The sequence below is a fragment of the Vulpes vulpes genome, chromosome 13, assembly GCF_048418805.1.
Source record: "Vulpes vulpes isolate BD-2025 chromosome 13, VulVul3, whole genome shotgun sequence".
Lineage (NCBI taxonomy): Eukaryota > Metazoa > Chordata > Mammalia > Carnivora > Canidae > Vulpes > Vulpes vulpes.
The window spans coordinates 80,921,193-80,939,514 of record NC_132792.1 but is presented as its reverse complement, the minus strand read 5'-3'; the positions used below and the strand labels follow the sequence as shown (position 1 = coordinate 80,939,514).

Here is an 18,322-nt window from a genome sequence, read left to right as displayed (position 1 = left end):
TACAAGTGCACCCAAAAGCATAAGGTACCTAGGAATAAACCTAACCAAAGAGGTGAAGGATCTATACTCTAAAAACTATAAAACACTTCTGAAAGAAATTGAGGAAGACACAAAGAGATGGAAAAATATTCCATGCTCATGGGTTGGAAGAATTAATATTGTGAAAATGTCACTGCTATCCAGGGCAACTTACACGTTCAGTGCAATTCCTATCAAAATACCATGGACTTTCTTCACAGAGTTGGAACAAATCATCTTCAGATTTGTGTGGAACCAGAAAAAGACCCTGAATAGCCAGGGGAATATTGAAAACACCAAAGCTGGGGCCATCACAATGCCAGATTTCAAGTTGTACTACAAAGCTGTGGTCATCAAGACAGTGTGGTACTGGCACAAAAACAGACACATAGATCAATGGAACAGAATAGAGAACCCAGAAATGGGCCCTCAACTCTATGGTCAACTAATATTCGACAAAGCAGGAAAGACTATCCACTGGAAAAAGGACAGTCTCTTCAATAAATGGTGCTGGGAAAATTGGACATCCACATGCAGAAGAATGAAACTAGACCGTTCTCTTACACCAGACACAAAGAGAAACTCAAAATGGATGAAAGATCTAAATGTGAGACAAGAATCCATCAAAATCCTAGAGGAGAACACAGGCAACACCCTTTTTGAACTTGGCCACAGCAACTTCTTGCAAGGTACAGCTATGAAGGCAAGGGAAACAAAAGTAAACATGAACTATTGGGACTTAATCAAGATAAAAAGCTTCTGCACAGCAAAAGAAACAGTCAACAAAACTAAAAGACAACCTAGAGAATGGAAGAAGATATCTGCAAATGACCTATCAGATAAAGGGCTGATATTCAAGATCTGTAAAGAACTTCTTAAACTAAACTCAACAGCACAGAAACAATCATGAAACGAGCAGAAGGCATGAACAGAGATTTCACCAAAGAAGACATAGACATGGCCAACAAGCGCATGAGAAAATGCTCCGCATCACTGGCCATTAGGGAAATACAAACCAAAACCACAATGAGATCCCACCTCACACCAGTGAGAATGGGGAAAATTAACAAGACAGGAAACAACAAATGTTGGAGAGGATGTGGAGAAAGGGGAACCCTCTTGCACTTTGGTGGGAATGTGAACTGGTGCAGCCACTCTGGAAAACTGTGTGGAGGTTCCTCAAAGAGTTAAAAATAGATCTGCCCTATGACCCAGCAATTGCACTGCTGGGGATTTACCCCAAAGATACAGATGCAGTGAAACGCTGAGACACCTGCACCCCAGTGTTCATAGCAGCAATGTCCACAATAGCCAAACTGTGGATGGAGCCTCGGTGTCCATCGACAGATGAATGGATGAAGAAGATGTGGTCTATGTATACAATGGAATATTACTCAGCCATTTCAAATGACAAATACCATTTGCTTCGACGTGGATGGAACTGTAGGTTATGATGCTGAGTGAAGTAAGTCAGTTGGAGAAGGACAAACATTTTATGGTTTCACTCATACAATATAAGAAAAAGTGAAAGGGATTAAAGGGGAAAGGAGAGAAAATGAGTGGGAAGTATCAGAGAGGGAGACAGAACATGAGAGACTCCTAACTCTGGGAAACGAACAAGGGGTAGTGGAAGGGGAGGTGGACCGGGGGATGGGGTGACTGGGTGATGGGCACTGAGGGGGGCACTTGATGGGATGAGCACTGGGTGTTATACTATATGTTGGCAAATAGAACTCCATTAAAAAATCCAAAAAATAAAAAAATAAAAATGGTTTTGCAAAAAATATTGTATACATTTTCCAGTAGTTTGAAATTCGGTGTATTTTACTATAGCAGCTAATGCTGAACATACCGATGCTGATAATACTTTAAAACTATTTAGGGGCGCCTGGCTGCTTCAGTCAGTACAGTGTATGACTCTGAATCTCAGGATCGTGAGTTCAAGCCCCATGTTGGGGGTAGAGTTTACTCACTAACTAAATATATGAGTAATAGAAATAAGAATTTAAAAAATAAAACTAGCTAAATTATATGATGTTACCTAGTTATTTTCTTCATAACTAGATTCATGACATTGGTAGCTGAGCCATAATTATTCATTTGAAAAAAAAAATGACTCAGCTTGAAGTCCTTTTTTCTTTTTAGCCCTTACAAGAGGATTTTTTGTTTTATGTAGAAACTTTTGTGTTCTTTGTCTCAAAATTTTTTTTAAGGGCTGGTGGTCATTTAGTTTTGGTAAATAGAACATCTCAGATGTCATGTTTAAATTGTATCTATTAGAGTGGCCTTTGGCCTGGGGTCGTAGCTGTTTATTTAACCTCATGTTCTTATAACCAGTTTAATTCAGCTATATTAATGCAAAAATAGTAATAAACTCAAAGTATGTGACTTAGCTTAGTTGAATCTTTTTTATATTTGGCTTTTTTAAAGATAAAAAATCATTGTTATGTGGTATTTGCACATATATTTATAATCATTGAAAGGCCTTGGTTTAGATAGTATAAAGAAATAAACTCCCAGATTTTTTATTTTTTTTTTTACATTGGCGAGAACATTTTAGTTTCACTATCTCCTCCAATTTCAGTTATACAGTAGTTTATCAACTGTAGTCACCATGCTGTACATTAGTTTAGTTCTCTAAGTAAAATTTAAAATATAAATTGAAATTTTGAACCTAAAATGTAGTGACATATAAAATTAATGGGAATTGAATTGTACCCGTTAATGGTGCTTTCATTATTTATATGAGGCATGGTCCTGAAAATACTGACATAATATTTTTAAAATTTTGTGGTTTCTGTGTTCCAGATAGCAGTCCTTTCCCCTCATCAATTCCACACGCTTTCCAGATTAACTTCAACAGTTTGTACACAGCTCTCTGTGAACAGCAGACATCTGACCAGGCAACTCTCCTCTTGTACACATTGCTCCATCAGAATAGTAATGTTAGAACGTACATGTTGGCTCGCACAGATATGGAAAATCTTGTAAGTATCACACTACACATTTCATGCTTTTTGTATTGTTTAATCTTTTGAAGAGCGGTTTCTTTTCCCAGGAGGGTAAGTATGTTTGCCTGGTTGCAAAGGTGAGGTTGAGAGATGGATGGGGAGCTGCCACCAGGCACAGACAGGGGTACGTAGGAGACAGCACACGTGGCAATGTTGTCAAAGGGCAGGAGAGCACAGCAGCATGACCAGCTTCCCTGTCCTTCAGGACTTTCTCTCCCCGTGATCCAGCCTGATTAAGTACTCCAAGAAGCGCGGCCTGTTGTTCTCAGGATATTCATGTCCTCGTGGCTCTTTTCAGATGCTAAGTGTCCACCCACCAAGATCATATAGCTAGTCCCAGTTGCAGCAGGTTCCTGATGAACATGGCTAAGAGGAAGGGTAACATTCCAGCTCAGTTTCCCACATGTCCGTCCCTTCAGCAGGCTTTGACTCGAGGTCTGCCCATGCCGGACAGCACTTACATGCTCTCACTATCCCTATTATGTGAGTGAAAAACTCCGATAGGGAATCTCAGATTTTTGTTTGTAACTAACATGTAAACAAAAATGTTTCTTTCTTTCTTTTTTTTTTTTTTAAGACTTTATTTATTTATTCATAAGAGACAGAAAGAGAGGCAGAGACACAGGCAGAGGGAGAAGCAGGCTCCATGCAGGGAGCCCAACGTGGGACTGGATCCCAGGTCCCCAGGATCAGGCCCTGGGCCAAAGGTGGCGCTAAACTGCTGAGCTACCCAGGCTGCCCACAAAAGTGTTTCTGAGTGGAAAAGTAACCTTGTCTCACTAAGGTATTAATATTATAATTTAAATACATGCTAGAGAGATACCTGTGGGCTGTGTATACCTGAATAGAATTGTGAACATCCCTAAAATAGCCAGCAGCTTGCTGGTGGCATTAGGAATGTTCCCCTGTACCAGTTTTTACAGATTGATAGCAGTATTCACCAGAGATTCGGTGGCCATTTTTTCAGTGTTAAAATATTGAGTTGATGTGGAATATTAGAATTGATTGAAAGACTATGTTCTATGTCAAGGCAACACAAAAGATAATATATATAAAGTGATGAATGAACCTGTCTGCATACCAGGTATATGTTGAAAACATTGGTTATTTTAAATAGTAAAATTGGATATAATAGTGTAAAGCTCATAGGAGCACAAACTTGGAGAGATGACTTTACTGATGGGAGAGTTGAGAATATGCAGAGGCAGTTCTGAGCATGTTGTATCCTCAGGGAAATGATGGCAGTAAACAGATAGCCCATGACACTGCTTGTTCTAGAAAGTTCCACCATGATAAGGACGTTGGTACACAGAATGTGCAGGAAACAGTCCTCTGTGTGTGATGACATACACCAGTAAAAGCTTAAAAGGTTTTCTTTTGGGGTTTTTTCGAGTGAGGGGTGGAGGGTTGTATATTTATTTTTGTTTTTAATTTCTGATATGATTATGTTGATAATGTCTCAGCTGATGTCCTTATCTATCTTTTTGCCTTTCTTCTGTAATATTTTTTAAGACTATGATTAGAAAATGGGTTTTTGGTAGGATACTTACTAGGCTGATCTGATTTTATTAATAATTTTGTTCTATAATCTTTCCTATTAAGACACATTAGTGTTTGACACATTAGTGTTTGTAAGAATACCTGATGTGTAAGTTCCTGCTAGCCCGAGGCAGACCTGCCTCTCTTCAGTGTCCCATGTTGGCCTACGTGGTCTCTGCAGATCCTGTCTTTACGTGGTGGCAGACCGTCGTATGGGGTAACTGTTTCCTCTACTGGTATCAGAGCTACACACCGGAAAAGTACTTTCAGGCATAAGCTGGTCTGTGTGGTTTTCTTTTTCCTTTAAAGAAACTTATAACTACAAAATTAAAACAGAGTATGTAATGAAAGCATAAAGGTTGAAAACATTGGTCTTATGATGAAGTAATTGAAATAGTAAATTAAAATTTCTATTTGATAGGTTTTACCAATTCTTGAGATTCTGTATCATGTCGAAGAAAGAAATTCACACCACGTGTATATGGCCCTTATAATATTATTGATCCTTACAGAAGATGATGGCTTTAATAGATCCATTCATGAAGTGGTAAGTTACCATTGCTTTGCTTAGAGTTTTAGAGTTTCTTAACAGGCAGGTCTCTCTGCCAAGCTTTACTGCAGCCTTAGCATTTCTTTCTTCTTTTCCTTCTTGTGGATGTTTCCGCAGGAACCTGGCTCAGGAATGGTGTGCCTTTCTTCAGATTTATGAAGTGCTTTTTTTCGAATATTAGCCACTGTTAAAAACTCAATCAAAACGGTTTCTTTAGTTATCAAGGTGAATGTTTTTGCTGCCACTGAGTTAATTTTTCTTCTCTGTTTTGTTTCCCCTTTTTAGTTTGACAGAAACTGTCAAATAGGCTTGCCTCTTATATACAGAGTAAGGGAAGCAATAGGGAACAGAGAGAAGGCAGCTGGGAAATGAATGGTCTTCTGTTTTTGGAAATCAGTAACATAATTTAACTCTTTCAATTTTAGTTCTGTGGATGAGTTCCAACCCCAAACTGATTTTTATCTTCCTCTTTGTATTTTCTTTGTGTCAAAGTAGCATATGTATATAGTTTTTTGGAGGAGGTTTTTATTTTATTTATTTTATTTTTTTTTATTTATTTTTTATTTTTTTTATATGCTTTTTATTTTTTTTTATTACTTTTTTTAAAAATTTTATTTATTTATGATAGTCAGAGAGAGAGAGAGAGAGAGAGAGACGCAGAGACATAGGCAGAGGGAGAAGCAGGCTCCATGCACCAGGAGCCCGACGTGGGATTCGATCCCGGGTCTCCAGGATCGCGCCCTAGGCCAAAGGCAGGCGCCAAACCGCTGCGCCACCCAGGGACCCCCTGGAGGAGGTTTTTAAAAAGATTTTATTTTTAAGTCATCTCTACCCTGGACAGTGGGGCTCAAACTCACAACCCTGAGATTGAAGAGTTACACACTGTTGACTGAGCCAGTCAGGGGCCCTAACACATGTACATAATTTTAGAACTTATACAGAGTATTGGGTTTTAATGCAACATGATACATCCTGTGTCTACCCTACACCTGATTCCCACTCCCCGAAGATCGATGCTTTTGACTCTGGCCATGTTTCTAAACAACGTGCTTATCTTCTTATTTCATGATTTTTCAGATTTAGATATTCACTGTTCTCTTCCTAAAATGGAAAATAAGTCATTATTCACTCTCTTTTCTGCGCATCATGCTTGTTCCCTCTGGGTTCCCAGCCCCCTCTCTGCACATAGACTTTTCCTCTCCTTCCATTTTATTATCATTTTTAGCTTCAGAACTCAGCTTTTTTTTTTTTTTTAATTTTTTTTTTAAATTTATTTATGATAGTCACACACAGAGAGAGAGAGAGGCAGAGACACAGGCAAAGGGAGAAGCAGGCTCCATGCACCGGGAGCCCGACGTGGGATTCGATCCCGGGTCTCCAGGATCACGCCCTGGGCCAAAGGCAGGCGCTAAACCGCTGCGCCACCCAGGGTTCCCAAGAACTCAGCTTTTTCATGATTATAATTAACTAGTATTCTTAGTTCAGCTATGTAATGTATGATAATGGCATTTCCTTTCTTGTTCAAGTTTTGGTTTTTCCATAACACACAATTGCCCAGTTTTGTTTGTTTGTTTTAAAGATTTTATTTATTTATTCCTGAGAAATGCAGAGGGAGAAGCAGGCTCCCTGCGGGGAGCTGGATATGGGACTCGATCCCAGGACCCTGGGATCACGCCCTGAGCTGAAGGCAGATGTTTACCACTGAGCCACCCAGGCGTCCATTCAATTGCCCAGTTTTTTATTCATGAACCAATCACACTAAATCAGCTCCCATACTTCAACAGAACTGAGGACTCCCTGTAAATATATTAAAATAAATTACATAGTTTCTTAGTTTCATTTTCTTCTTTGACTTCTGTCTTTAGCAGTGTTGGAGGCTTTACTCAAATGTTTGGTGACCAGTGTTTGTTTATATTTAGAAGTAAGGCACTGAAAAGTTGATTGTAAGTTTTGTTTGTGGGCAGGACTGACTTGCTTTAATTTACTCGTTTTTCTGGGCACTCTACTATCTGTAGGACTTTTCTTTTGGAGGGATCAGTTTCTCTGGGGGCTCTTCCATTCATTCTGCTGTGGGGGTCTAGTGGAAGAGGGGTTAGGGCTTTCACTCTTAATAGGATACAAATACTCTTTCTTTTCTTTTCTTTTCTTTTCTTTTCTTTTCTTTTCTTTTCTTTTCTTTTCTTTTCTTTTCTTTTCTTTCTTTTCTTTCTTTTTTTTCCTTGTCTTCAGTAGGGTTTTTGTAGCATGTTTATTCTTCTCTGATGATGTTCCATTAAAACTTTTTTTTTTTTGTCTCTTACATGGTGTAACCATTGCTTCAAGATTTAAGGAATCTTGACACTGTAGAAAGAGGATAAAACATAAAAATTTCTTGATTCTTTTGTTTAGTAAAATACCACCAGCAAGAAAGAATTTGTACAGGTTGTCTCATTTTTTATGGCATTTATCTTTAATAAGAAAAACCAATAAAATTTTAAAAAATATTTAAGTTGAAATATAAAATGTGCACAAATTTTGAAGGTACTTAGGAGTTTTACATATGTGTATACCTGTGTTGCTGCCACCCAGATCAAGTTATTGAACACTTCTAGCATAACAGAAATGCCTTTTCCTGGCCAGTACCCCACAACCAATCAGTGAACTACTATTCTGACTTTCCTCCCAACAGATTAGTTTTTATCTCTCCTTGAATTATGATATGCTCTCTATTTTTTTGGCTTCTTTTACCCATCAGAGTGTTGCTGAGATTTACCTGCGTTATTGCATCATTATTCGGTTCTTTTGTATTATTGTGCTATTCCAGTGTATGAATATGCCACAATAAATTTATTCATTCGCTTGGTGGTAGATATTTTCTTTTTTTTCCCACTTTAGGACTATTTTTGATAAAGTTGCTGTGCCCATTTTTGCATCTGTACATTGGCGGACATACGCACTCATTCTCTTGAGTATACACCTAGGGTAGAATTGCTGAATCAAGGTCAGGTGTGTGTTTAGCTTGATAAGACAGTGATAAAACTGAAGTTGTATCCAGCCCTGAGTTCACAGTTCCACTCGAGGGCTCTATAGGAAGGACATGCACAAAGAGGACATGCTTATTAATGGTCATCCAGCAACCTTACCTTGTTGATATTAAAAAATGTTTAGGGCATGCAGAGTCTAACAGGGGGCTGGCTACATCTGGAGAGCAAGAAAGGGGGGTGAAAATGGGGAAGGGTACACTGCGGCTTCACCTAGGTCTGTAATGTTGTATTTGCTTCAACAGCATGGAAAGCAAAACAGGAAGTAACTACCAAAAAGAACTTTGAAGCAAATATGACATGTTAAGATTTGACAAAACTCAAAGATGGATACACTTTTTATTATATCATTTTCTATACTTCTTTGGTATCCTTATTATATTTGGTAATTAAAATTAGCAAAGGAGTTTGAATTAAAATTAAAATTTCTTGACTACCAAAACAGGGATGGTAAGATAAGGAAGGCAGTAAGTTCTATCCACATTCAGACTCAGTTTCATAAGGATTTCAGGGTATTCCAGATGACATTTCAAGTTCAGGTATTTAAACAAATTTTTTTCCCTTTAGAATTTGACTTTCTTGTTGATCTCTGCTTATTTTTATTCTTTTCCTTTACATATGTAATAGTAAAAATGAATAAGTAAATGTTTCTACCAAAGTTATCCACATGGAATTATTAAATGTGGATTTAATTGTCCATGAAATAGATTCTGATACTGATTTTTGGTTTGAATTAGCATTTCCTAATATCCAATGATGATGAGCATTTTTCCATGTACTTTTCATGTGCTTATATATCTTTTGTGAAGTATCTTTCCAAATTTCTCCCATTTTTAAAAATTATACTTTAAAAAGTTAATTGTGGTTTTAAGAAAAATAGAATTCGTGTATCCTTCACCTGATTTCCCTTAATGGCAAGTGTAATTGCAAAACAGTAAGTAATACAGTATCACAACCAAGATATTGATATTGACATAGTCAAGATACAAGACATTTCCATGACCACAGGGATAGCCCTCTGTTACCTTCGATAGCCATACTTCCTTTTAAAAAATTGGGTTTTTGTCTTATTACTGAGTTATAAGTCTTCTTTATATATTCTAAATCACATGGATTTTTTTTCCAGTCTGTCAGTGTAGTGCATCATAATGAATAAGTTTTGAATATTCCGTCAATCTGACATTCCTGGGATAAGCTGCACTTGGCCATGATATATTCTCTTTTTATATATATTTGATTAAGTTTTGAGCTTTGATAGTTTTTTTGTCTGTCGTGGAATTGGTACATTTCTTCTAGGGTCTTGAATTTATTCCTGTAAAGTTGTCCATAATTTTTTTTTACTTACTGTTTTTCCCCTGACCTTTTTATATCTGTGCTAGCCATAGAGATATTATTGCTGTCATTCTTAACTTTGGAATATGTATTATTTCTGTCTTATTCTACCTCTGACTGACTAGGGGTCCATCCTTCCATCCTGTCTTCCTTCTTCCTTTTCTGTCTTGCGTCCTTTAAATCTTTTGAAAGGACCAAGTTTTAAAAAAGGTTATTTATTTTAGAGAGAAGGGAATGCATGAGTGGGGGAGGGGCGGGGGGGTAAGCAGACTCCCTGCTGAGTGTGGAACCTGATGTGGGGCTTGATCTCAGGACCCTGGGATCATGACCTGAGCCGAAACCAAGAGATGACTGATAACCGACTGAGCTACCCGGGGGTCCCTCAAAGGACCAACTTTTGATTGCATTAACTTTTTTCTGTTTTCTTCTATTTCATTAATTTCTACTTTTAATTTACCTTCTTCTGCTTACTTGAAGCTTTAACTTGCTCTTTTTTTTATAAGTAGAAACTTAGATCTTTGATTTTAAGTCTTTCTACATTTTTACTATAAGTGAAATACATGAAAATTCCTAAGATATAAACCTCTAGAAAGATGACCAAGAAAAAGTTACACATGTCTATCACTGAGAATTTATAGGAAATCAGAACAGATCCCACAGATATTAAAAAAAAAGTTAAGAGGATACTATGAGTAATTTTATGCTATAAAATTTAAGTGTTAAATGGACAAATTTCCTCCACTCCCAGAAACAATTTAACCAAAGCTCATGAAAGGAAAAAGAAAAATCAAAATAGCCTGTTTAAAGGAACTGATTTTGTAATGTGAAGTCATTCTAAATAGAAGATTACACTCCCAGCTGATTTTTACCTATGAATTCTTCTGAAAACTAAAGGAAGAAATAACACTGATTGTATATAAGCTCATCTAGAGAGTAATAAAAAAGGGAAGTCTTTGCAATTCATTTTATGAGGCCAGTATACTCTTTATGCCAAAAATCCTGAAATTTGATAAAGGAAAATTACAGGTAGATTTTTAATTCAGAGGCAAAAATTTAGTAAGTGGCACAAATGTAATTATAAACCTTGTAAATCTAATATTGTAGAATGAAATAAAGCAAGGAGTAAAAAGAATATTTTTATGTAAGTAACAGTATTCCAGAAATGCGAGGAAGGAAGAGAAGATACAATCACAGTTGGTATTTACTGAAAACATCCATGTTTCAGTAAACCCACATAGTTCAAACCTATGTTTCTCAAGGGTCAACTGCAACTCTCACAAGAAAACTGTTGAGATTTTTGATCAAGAATACACTGAACATAGTGATTAATTTGAAAGCAAAATTAAGAACTCTGTCACGGAGTCTTCCTATCCATGAACATGGTGTCTCTTTCCATTTATTAAGTCACATTTAATATCTTTAAGTAATTTTTGTCATAAAATTTTACACTTCCTCTCTAACACTGATTCCCAAATTCATTGCAGTTTTACTGCCATTATAAAGAGTATTTCTAGATCACATTTTTGAAGATTTATTTATTTTTTTGAGAGAGACAGGAGGGAAGAAGCACACAGGAAGAGAATCTCAAGGAGACTCCCTGCTTAGCATGGACCTGGACAAGGGGCTCGATCTCACAACCCTGAGATCACAACTTGAGCCAAAATAAAGAGTAGGACACTTAACTGACTGAGCCACCCAGGCATCCCTCTAGATCATATTTTTGAAACGTCTTGTTACTGGTGTGTAGAAATTGTACTTGTTTTGTATATGGATCTTGGATTCAGAAGATTTGTTCAACTTTCCTAAGAGTTCTAATATTAGAGTTATTTTGAATTTCCTATGTAGTCAATCAAAACATCTATAAATATGGACATTTAGATTTCCTCTCTTTTCAAGTTTAAATGACCTGCTTAGACTTCTGATAAAGCGCTGAAGAGGAGTAGTAATACAGAGCATCCTCTTCATTTTGGCTTTCAAGAAAATAGTTCTAAAATTCTCCAATCAAGTATAATGCTTTTAACTGTAGGTTTTGGGAGAAATTGTTAAGACAAGAAGTTTCTTTTATCTTTATTTTGTTGAGAATTTTGTTTATCATGAATAGGTGTTGAATTTTATCAAATCCTTTTTCTGTACCTATTGAGATGACTGTATGAGTTTTCTCTCTTAAGTTAATAAATTACATTAAGAGATTTTCTAATATAGTTTTAAGGAACTTTCTTTTTTTAAAAAAAAAAAAGTTTTTATTCATGAGAGACACACAGAGAGAGGCAGAGACACAGGCAGAGGGAGAAGCAGGCTCCCTGCAGGGAGCCTGATATGGGACTCAATCCCAGGACCCTGAGATCATGACTTGAGCCAAAGGCAGACACTCAATCACTGAGCCACCCAGGTGTCCCACCGGCAAGCATTTTTAAAGGATGTTCAACCTGATGATTTGTCGGGATCATGCTAATTAAAATAACTGCAATATTTTGCACTCATCAGTTTAGCAGGAATTCTAAGCTCTGTAAAGAATTGGTAAGGATCCAGAGAAAGAGGGCTCTCGTATACTATATAAATGAGCAGAACTACTTTTGAGAGGAATCTGGCCTTTTACATTCCTCAAATAACCTGCAGAAGTAAATATTCTACCTCCCAGAAATTCCATTTCCTGCTTTGTATCCTAAGAACGTTTTCAAAGATTCACAAGAGCGTATTTGAAAGAATGTTCACTATAGCATTGTTGGTAGTATTAAGAATTGCAAACCGCTGATTCCATAAATGAACTACTGTAGAACAGCTAGAATGGATGAAAGAGCTGTGTGAATTGATAATAAATCTCAAAAATCTGCATGGTAATGAAGCATCAAATTCCGGCTGCCAGAGGTTAGAGAATAGGGTCAGCGAGGAGTGGCTAGAGGGCTTTAGGACTTCAGAAGCAAGATATTAACATTTGATAAAATGGTGATGGATACAGTGGTGTTCTTCATTCCAGGCTACTCAACTTCCATGAATTTCCTTTGATGACAGAGACCTGTAACTGTGCTGTCTGAGGTGGTAGCACTTGTAATATAGCCAGTGTGACCGAGGAATTGAATTTATAATTTTGTTAAAAATTAATTTTAACTTAAATACTGGCTTTGCGGCTTGTGCTACTGTGATGAACACTGTTGTTCTGTGCTTTTTAGTTTAATAGTGACCCAAACCTACACTTATTTTAAAGAAGAACTATTCAGTGACCTTGCATTTTCGTTTTCTAGCAAACTCTTGGAGATTTGCTTATGAAGTCATTAAGTATTAAAAACTGGATGGCTTCAATCAGACAACAAAAAGAAATAAAAGGCATTCAAATTGGCAGAGAAGTCAAACTCTCCCTCTTTGCACATGACATGATACTGTACCTAGAAAACCCAAAATACTCCTTCCCAAGATTGCTAGAACTCATACAGCAATTCAGCAATGTGGCAGGATACAAAATCAGTGCCCAGAAATCAGTGGCATTCCTATACACTAACAAGGAGACTGAAGAAAGAGAAATTAAAGAGTCATTCCCATTTACAAGTGCACCCAAAAGCATAAGGTACCTAGGAATAAACCTAACCAAAGAGGTGAAGGATCTATACTCTAAAAACTATAAAACACTTCTGAAAGAAATTGAGGAAGACACAAAGAGATGGAAAAATATTCCATGCTCATGGATTGGAAGAATTAATATTGTGAAAATGTCATTGCTATCCAGGGCAACTTACACATTCAGTGCAATTCCTATCAAAATACCATGGACTTTCTTCACAGAGTTGGAACAAATCATCTTCAGATTTGTGTGGAACCAGAAAAAGACCCTGAATAGCCAGGGGAATATTGAAAACACCAAAGCTGGGGCCATCACAATGCCGGATTTCAAGTTGTACTACAAAGCTGTGGTCATCAAGACAGTGTGGTACTGGCACAAAAACAGACACATAGATCAATGGAACAGAATAGAGAACCCAGAAATGGGCCCTCAACTCTATGGTCAACTAATATTCGACAAAGCAGGAAAGACTATCCACTGGAAAAAGGACAGTCTCTTCAATAAATGGTGCTGGGAAAATTGGACATCCACATGCAGAAGAATGAAACTAGACCGTTCTCTTACACCAGACACAAAGAGAAACTCAAAATGGATGAAAGATCTAAATGTGAGACAAGAATCCATCAAAATCCTAGAGGAGAACACAGGCAACACCCTTTTTTTTTTTTTTTTTGTACTTTTTTTTTTTTTAATTAATTTTTATTGGTGTTCAATTTACCAACATACAGAAAAACACCCAGTGCTCATCCTGTCAAGTGTCCACCTCAGTGCCCGTCACCCATTCCCCTCCAACACCCGCCCTCCTCCCTTTCCACCACCCCTAGTTCGTTTCCCCGACTTAGGAGTCTTTATGTTCTGTCTCCCTTCCTGATATTTCCCAACATTTCTTTTCCCTTCCTTTATATTCCCTTTCACTATTATTCATATTCCCCAAATGAATGAAAACATACACTGTTTGTCCTTCTCCGATTGACTTATTTCACTCAGCATAATACCCTCCAGTTCCATCCACGTTGAAGCAAATGGTGGGTATTTGTCGTTTCTAATGGCTGAGTAATATTCCATTGTATACATAAACCACATCTTCTTTATCCATTCATCGGCAACACCCTTTTTGAACTTGGCCACAGCAACTTCTTGCAAGGTACAGCTATGAAGGCAAGGGAAACAAAAGTAAACATGAACTATTGGGACTTAATCAAGATAAAAAGCTTCTGCACAGCAAAAGAAACAGTCAACAAAACTAAAAGACAACCTAGAGAATGGAAGAAGATATCTGCAAATGACCTATCAGATAAAGGGCTGATATTCAAGATCTGTAAAGAACTTCTTAAACTAAACTCAACAGCACAGAAACAATCATGAAACGAGCAGAAGGCATGAACAGAGATTTCACCAAAGAAGACATAGACATGGCCAACAAGCGCATGAGAAAATGCTCCGCATCACTGGCCATTAGGGAAATACAAACCAAAACCACAATGAGATCCCACCTCACACCAGTGAGAATGGGGAAAATTAACAAGACAGGAAACAATAAATGTTGGAGAGGATGTGGAGAAAGGGGAACCCTCTTGCACTGTGGGTGGGAATGTGAACTGGTGCGGCCACTGCTGGGGATTTACCCCAAAGATACAGATACAGTGAAACGCTGAGACACCTGCACCCCAATGTTCATAGCAGCAATGTCCACAGTAGCCAAACTGTGGAAGGAGCCATGGTGTCCATCGAAAGATGAATGGATAAAGAAGATGTGGTCTATATGTATAATGGTATATTACTCAGCCATCAGAAAGGACGAATACCCACCATTTACTTTGACATGGATAGAACTGGAGGGTATGATGCTGAGTGAAGTAAGTCAATCGGAGGACAAACATATGGTTTCACTCATACGGGGAATATAAGAAACAGTGAAAGGGATTGAAGGGAAAGGAGAAAACGAGTGGGAAATATCAGAGAGGGTGACAAAAGACGAGAGACTCCTAACTCTGGGAAACGAACAAGGAGTAGTAGAAGGGGAGGTGGGTGGGCTGATGGGGTGACTGGGTGACCGGGCACTGAAGGGATGAGCATGGGTGTTATACTATATGTTAGCAAATAGAACTGCAATAAAAAATATACATATAAAAAAACTGGGTGGCTAAAACGGATATTTTACAGATTATTTCTCTTTTTAAAATTCATATGATTTCCTTCCTGACTTTAGATAATGTTCAGAGTATGAAAGTATGGAGAGTATGGAATCCCTGGTTTCTGAGTTTCATATAGTGAGATTTTGGGTAGTAAAGGTAAGAATCCATATTGTAACATTGTTCTTACTGGAGGAAAAACTGGAAATAATCCCAATTTCCGTTAGAAGAGTAGACCCAAGAAAACATGCACTAGTTAGTGCTTAGATGGAATGAAGTGGAGGTGATATTCAGATATTTAACTAATATAGTACCAAAATCAGCCAGTGAGAATGGGTATCAACCATGGTCCCTTTATTGTCTGCTGAACATTAATTGCTGAACCCCCAAGAGGTTCTGGGGGAGTGGCTTGGGGCATCAGCTATTTATTAACTACCATAGAAGTATTCACTTTAGGAAATGATTAGTACTATCAGAATTTGGCAGATGTGATAAATATTAATTTTCGTATATGTGTCACCATAGTGGTGTTACAAGAATAAATTGAGTGGAAAAAAATAAGATGCAAACAAATACCTGTGGTGTACTAGTTTCTAGGGCTGCCGTAACTTTACTGCAAACTGGGTGGCTAAAAAAAACAGAAATTTATTATCACAGTTCTGGTGGTTAGAAGTTCAAAAGCAACGTATCAGTGGGGCCATTCTCTCTCTGAAAGACCTAGAGGATAGATCTCGCCTCTTACTTTCTGGTGGCCAGTCCTTGGGGTACTTGGCTTGCAGCTTCTGTGTGTCTATTGTGTCATTGTCTCTCATGTGAGTGCCTATTTCTGTGTCCCTCCTCCTCCTCTTCTTGGGACACCAATCATTGGATTTAGGGTCCATCCTAACCCAGTATGATCTCATCTTGGTTATATTAAGACCCTGTTTTCAAATAAGAAATGCTCACAGGTTTTGGGTGACGTGAAGTTTGGGGGGACACTATTTAACCCCAGACACTATGGTACTCCTTATAAGCTAGCAAATACATAAAGGAATCCTGGGTTTTGAGGGAGTATGTATACATATAAAACATTTGAAAGAGACTGGAAAGATACATGCCAACCTCAAGATAGTGGTTGATTAGTGGTTGATATTATACTCTTTGGGGGAATAAAATAGGATTTATATGTTAAAAAAATAAAATACTAACAGTTAATGTTAGTTGTAGGAGAATAGAGGTTATTCATTGCCTTTCTATACATACTTGATTTTGTAAAGAATTGATTGCATGGTATCTTACTGTACTCTAGCATATAAACCTTTGTAAGAAATCTATTCAATAAAACCAAATCTATATAGTAGGAAAACACTCAGGAAAAGACCTAGAACAAGTAATTCTCATGTACTTTTTGAGAAGGAAGACATTTTTCAGATCCTTAAGGTATTTCCTTCTGCATATTATTTGAGTTAATTGACCATGAAATGATGAATATATGTATTGTATGATCAGGATACCAGTCTGTGACTGTTAAACTGTATGTCTGAATGTTGAATACAAGAGATGGGGAATTGTTTTTGTAAGAACCAGTTAAATAAGTCAACAGCTACAGCTATGTTACCAAGAAAATTTTTTGTATGTTGCCCATTATGCATTAATGGCCTATGGGAAGCTGTGTGCACTCTGTAACTAGTTATTTATAATTTTTCTTAAGTATACCCAGAATTTCTAAACAATGACACATTTTTCACAGGAGGAAAGTTTTATGTAAACACTAAATTGGATTTCTAATTTTTATAGTAAACATTCTAAATTTACTATGTGGATAACTAAATATTTGTTGAATGTTAAATGAATAAGACTACTTTTATTCAAAATACTTCTTCCATCCAATTATATAATTGACACACAGAAGCAGACATTAAGAACTAATGACCTCTGTTTCAAATAAGGATGGCCTATGATAATTTATTTCTAAATAAAGGAGCCGAGAGAGGAGAAACTGAACTATACTCAAATGTGTGACCTTTAAAAAGACAGACACCTCTCACTAGTAAAGTTACCTAATGACTATCCTGTGTCAGTGTTCACTTGGAGACTTAAGAGCATTAGTTCTAAAACTTTTTGGTCTTTTACACTAAAAATAATCAAGGACACCAGATAGCTTTTTTATATAGGTCATAATTCTATATATTTACCATATTAGAAATTAAAACTGAGATATTTAAAAAGTAAATTTGGTCATTTGAAATAATAGTTACTATAATAAACCCAGTACATGTTAGCATCAGTAATATATTTTTATGAAAAGTAACTTTTCCCAAACAAAAATTTAGCAAGGAGAATGGCATTTACAGTTTTTCAAATCTCTTAATTAATTGCCTTAACAGAAGACTGCTAGATTCTCATGTCTGTATCTGTATTAAACTTGTTGCCCTATCAGCCATGTTATGTAGCACCTGACAAATGCAACTATATACTCAGGAGACAATGAGAGTGGAAAGTAATGTTTTGGTATTATCATGAAAATAGGTTTGACCATGAGAATTCTCCACAAGTGTGTCTGGGACCCCTAGAGGTTCCCAGGACCACATTTTGAGAACTGGTACCTTAGAGGGTAAGTCAGAGGGACTGAGCACTTTACTGTTCCTTTATAAAGGTTCAAGTGACAAAACTCATTTTTCGAAGTCTTCCAACTATTATTATACACATAGGTTATCTCTTCTACTTGATGATGGCCATCCTTAGTTATGATATAGGGGAATGCTCACACTTTGACATTTTTTACCTTACAAACAATATTCAGCTCCCATGTATTGGGCATTTGCAGTGTGCCAGCCTCCGAGTGCAGACTGCAGAATAGGTGAGGGTTGGGTGATTTGTAATGGGGGGTACTGGGTGACATGGTACTCTTGCCGGAGAGTTGAACTGAGTGAAAATCTGTTATGGGGCACTCATCTGCACTTGCATGACGTTGAACACAGCATCCCTTTACTTTTTTATTCTTCTGATCTGTTTCTGTACCCCCTTTCTCAATTCTATTATTTGGACTTTTTCCGGGGGCAGATTTACCAGAAAAATATTTATTTTAATGATTTTTGAGAAGAACTGCAGTACAACCATATTACTTAGACTTAATTTTATTTTTCTGATTTCATGAACTATAATTGCAGTTTGTTGTTGCTTTGGGG

The 18,322-nt window shown here is 37.2% G+C and overlaps 1 protein-coding gene across 15 annotated transcripts in view; it reads left to right on the top strand.

The window, feature by feature from the left end:
* Positions 1-18,322, top strand: part of DYM (dymeclin) — a 344,551-nt gene that overhangs the window by 140,626 nt on the left and 185,603 nt on the right. For all 15 annotated transcript variants that reach the window (XM_026006032.2, XM_026006027.2, XM_072734786.1 and 12 more), the window contains 2 exons: positions 2,827-3,005; positions 4,990-5,115. In XM_026006032.2, the coding sequence (XP_025861817.1) occupies positions 2,827-3,005; positions 4,990-5,115 (305 nt within the window). The remainder of the gene's footprint in view (positions 1-2,826; positions 3,006-4,989; positions 5,116-18,322) is intronic.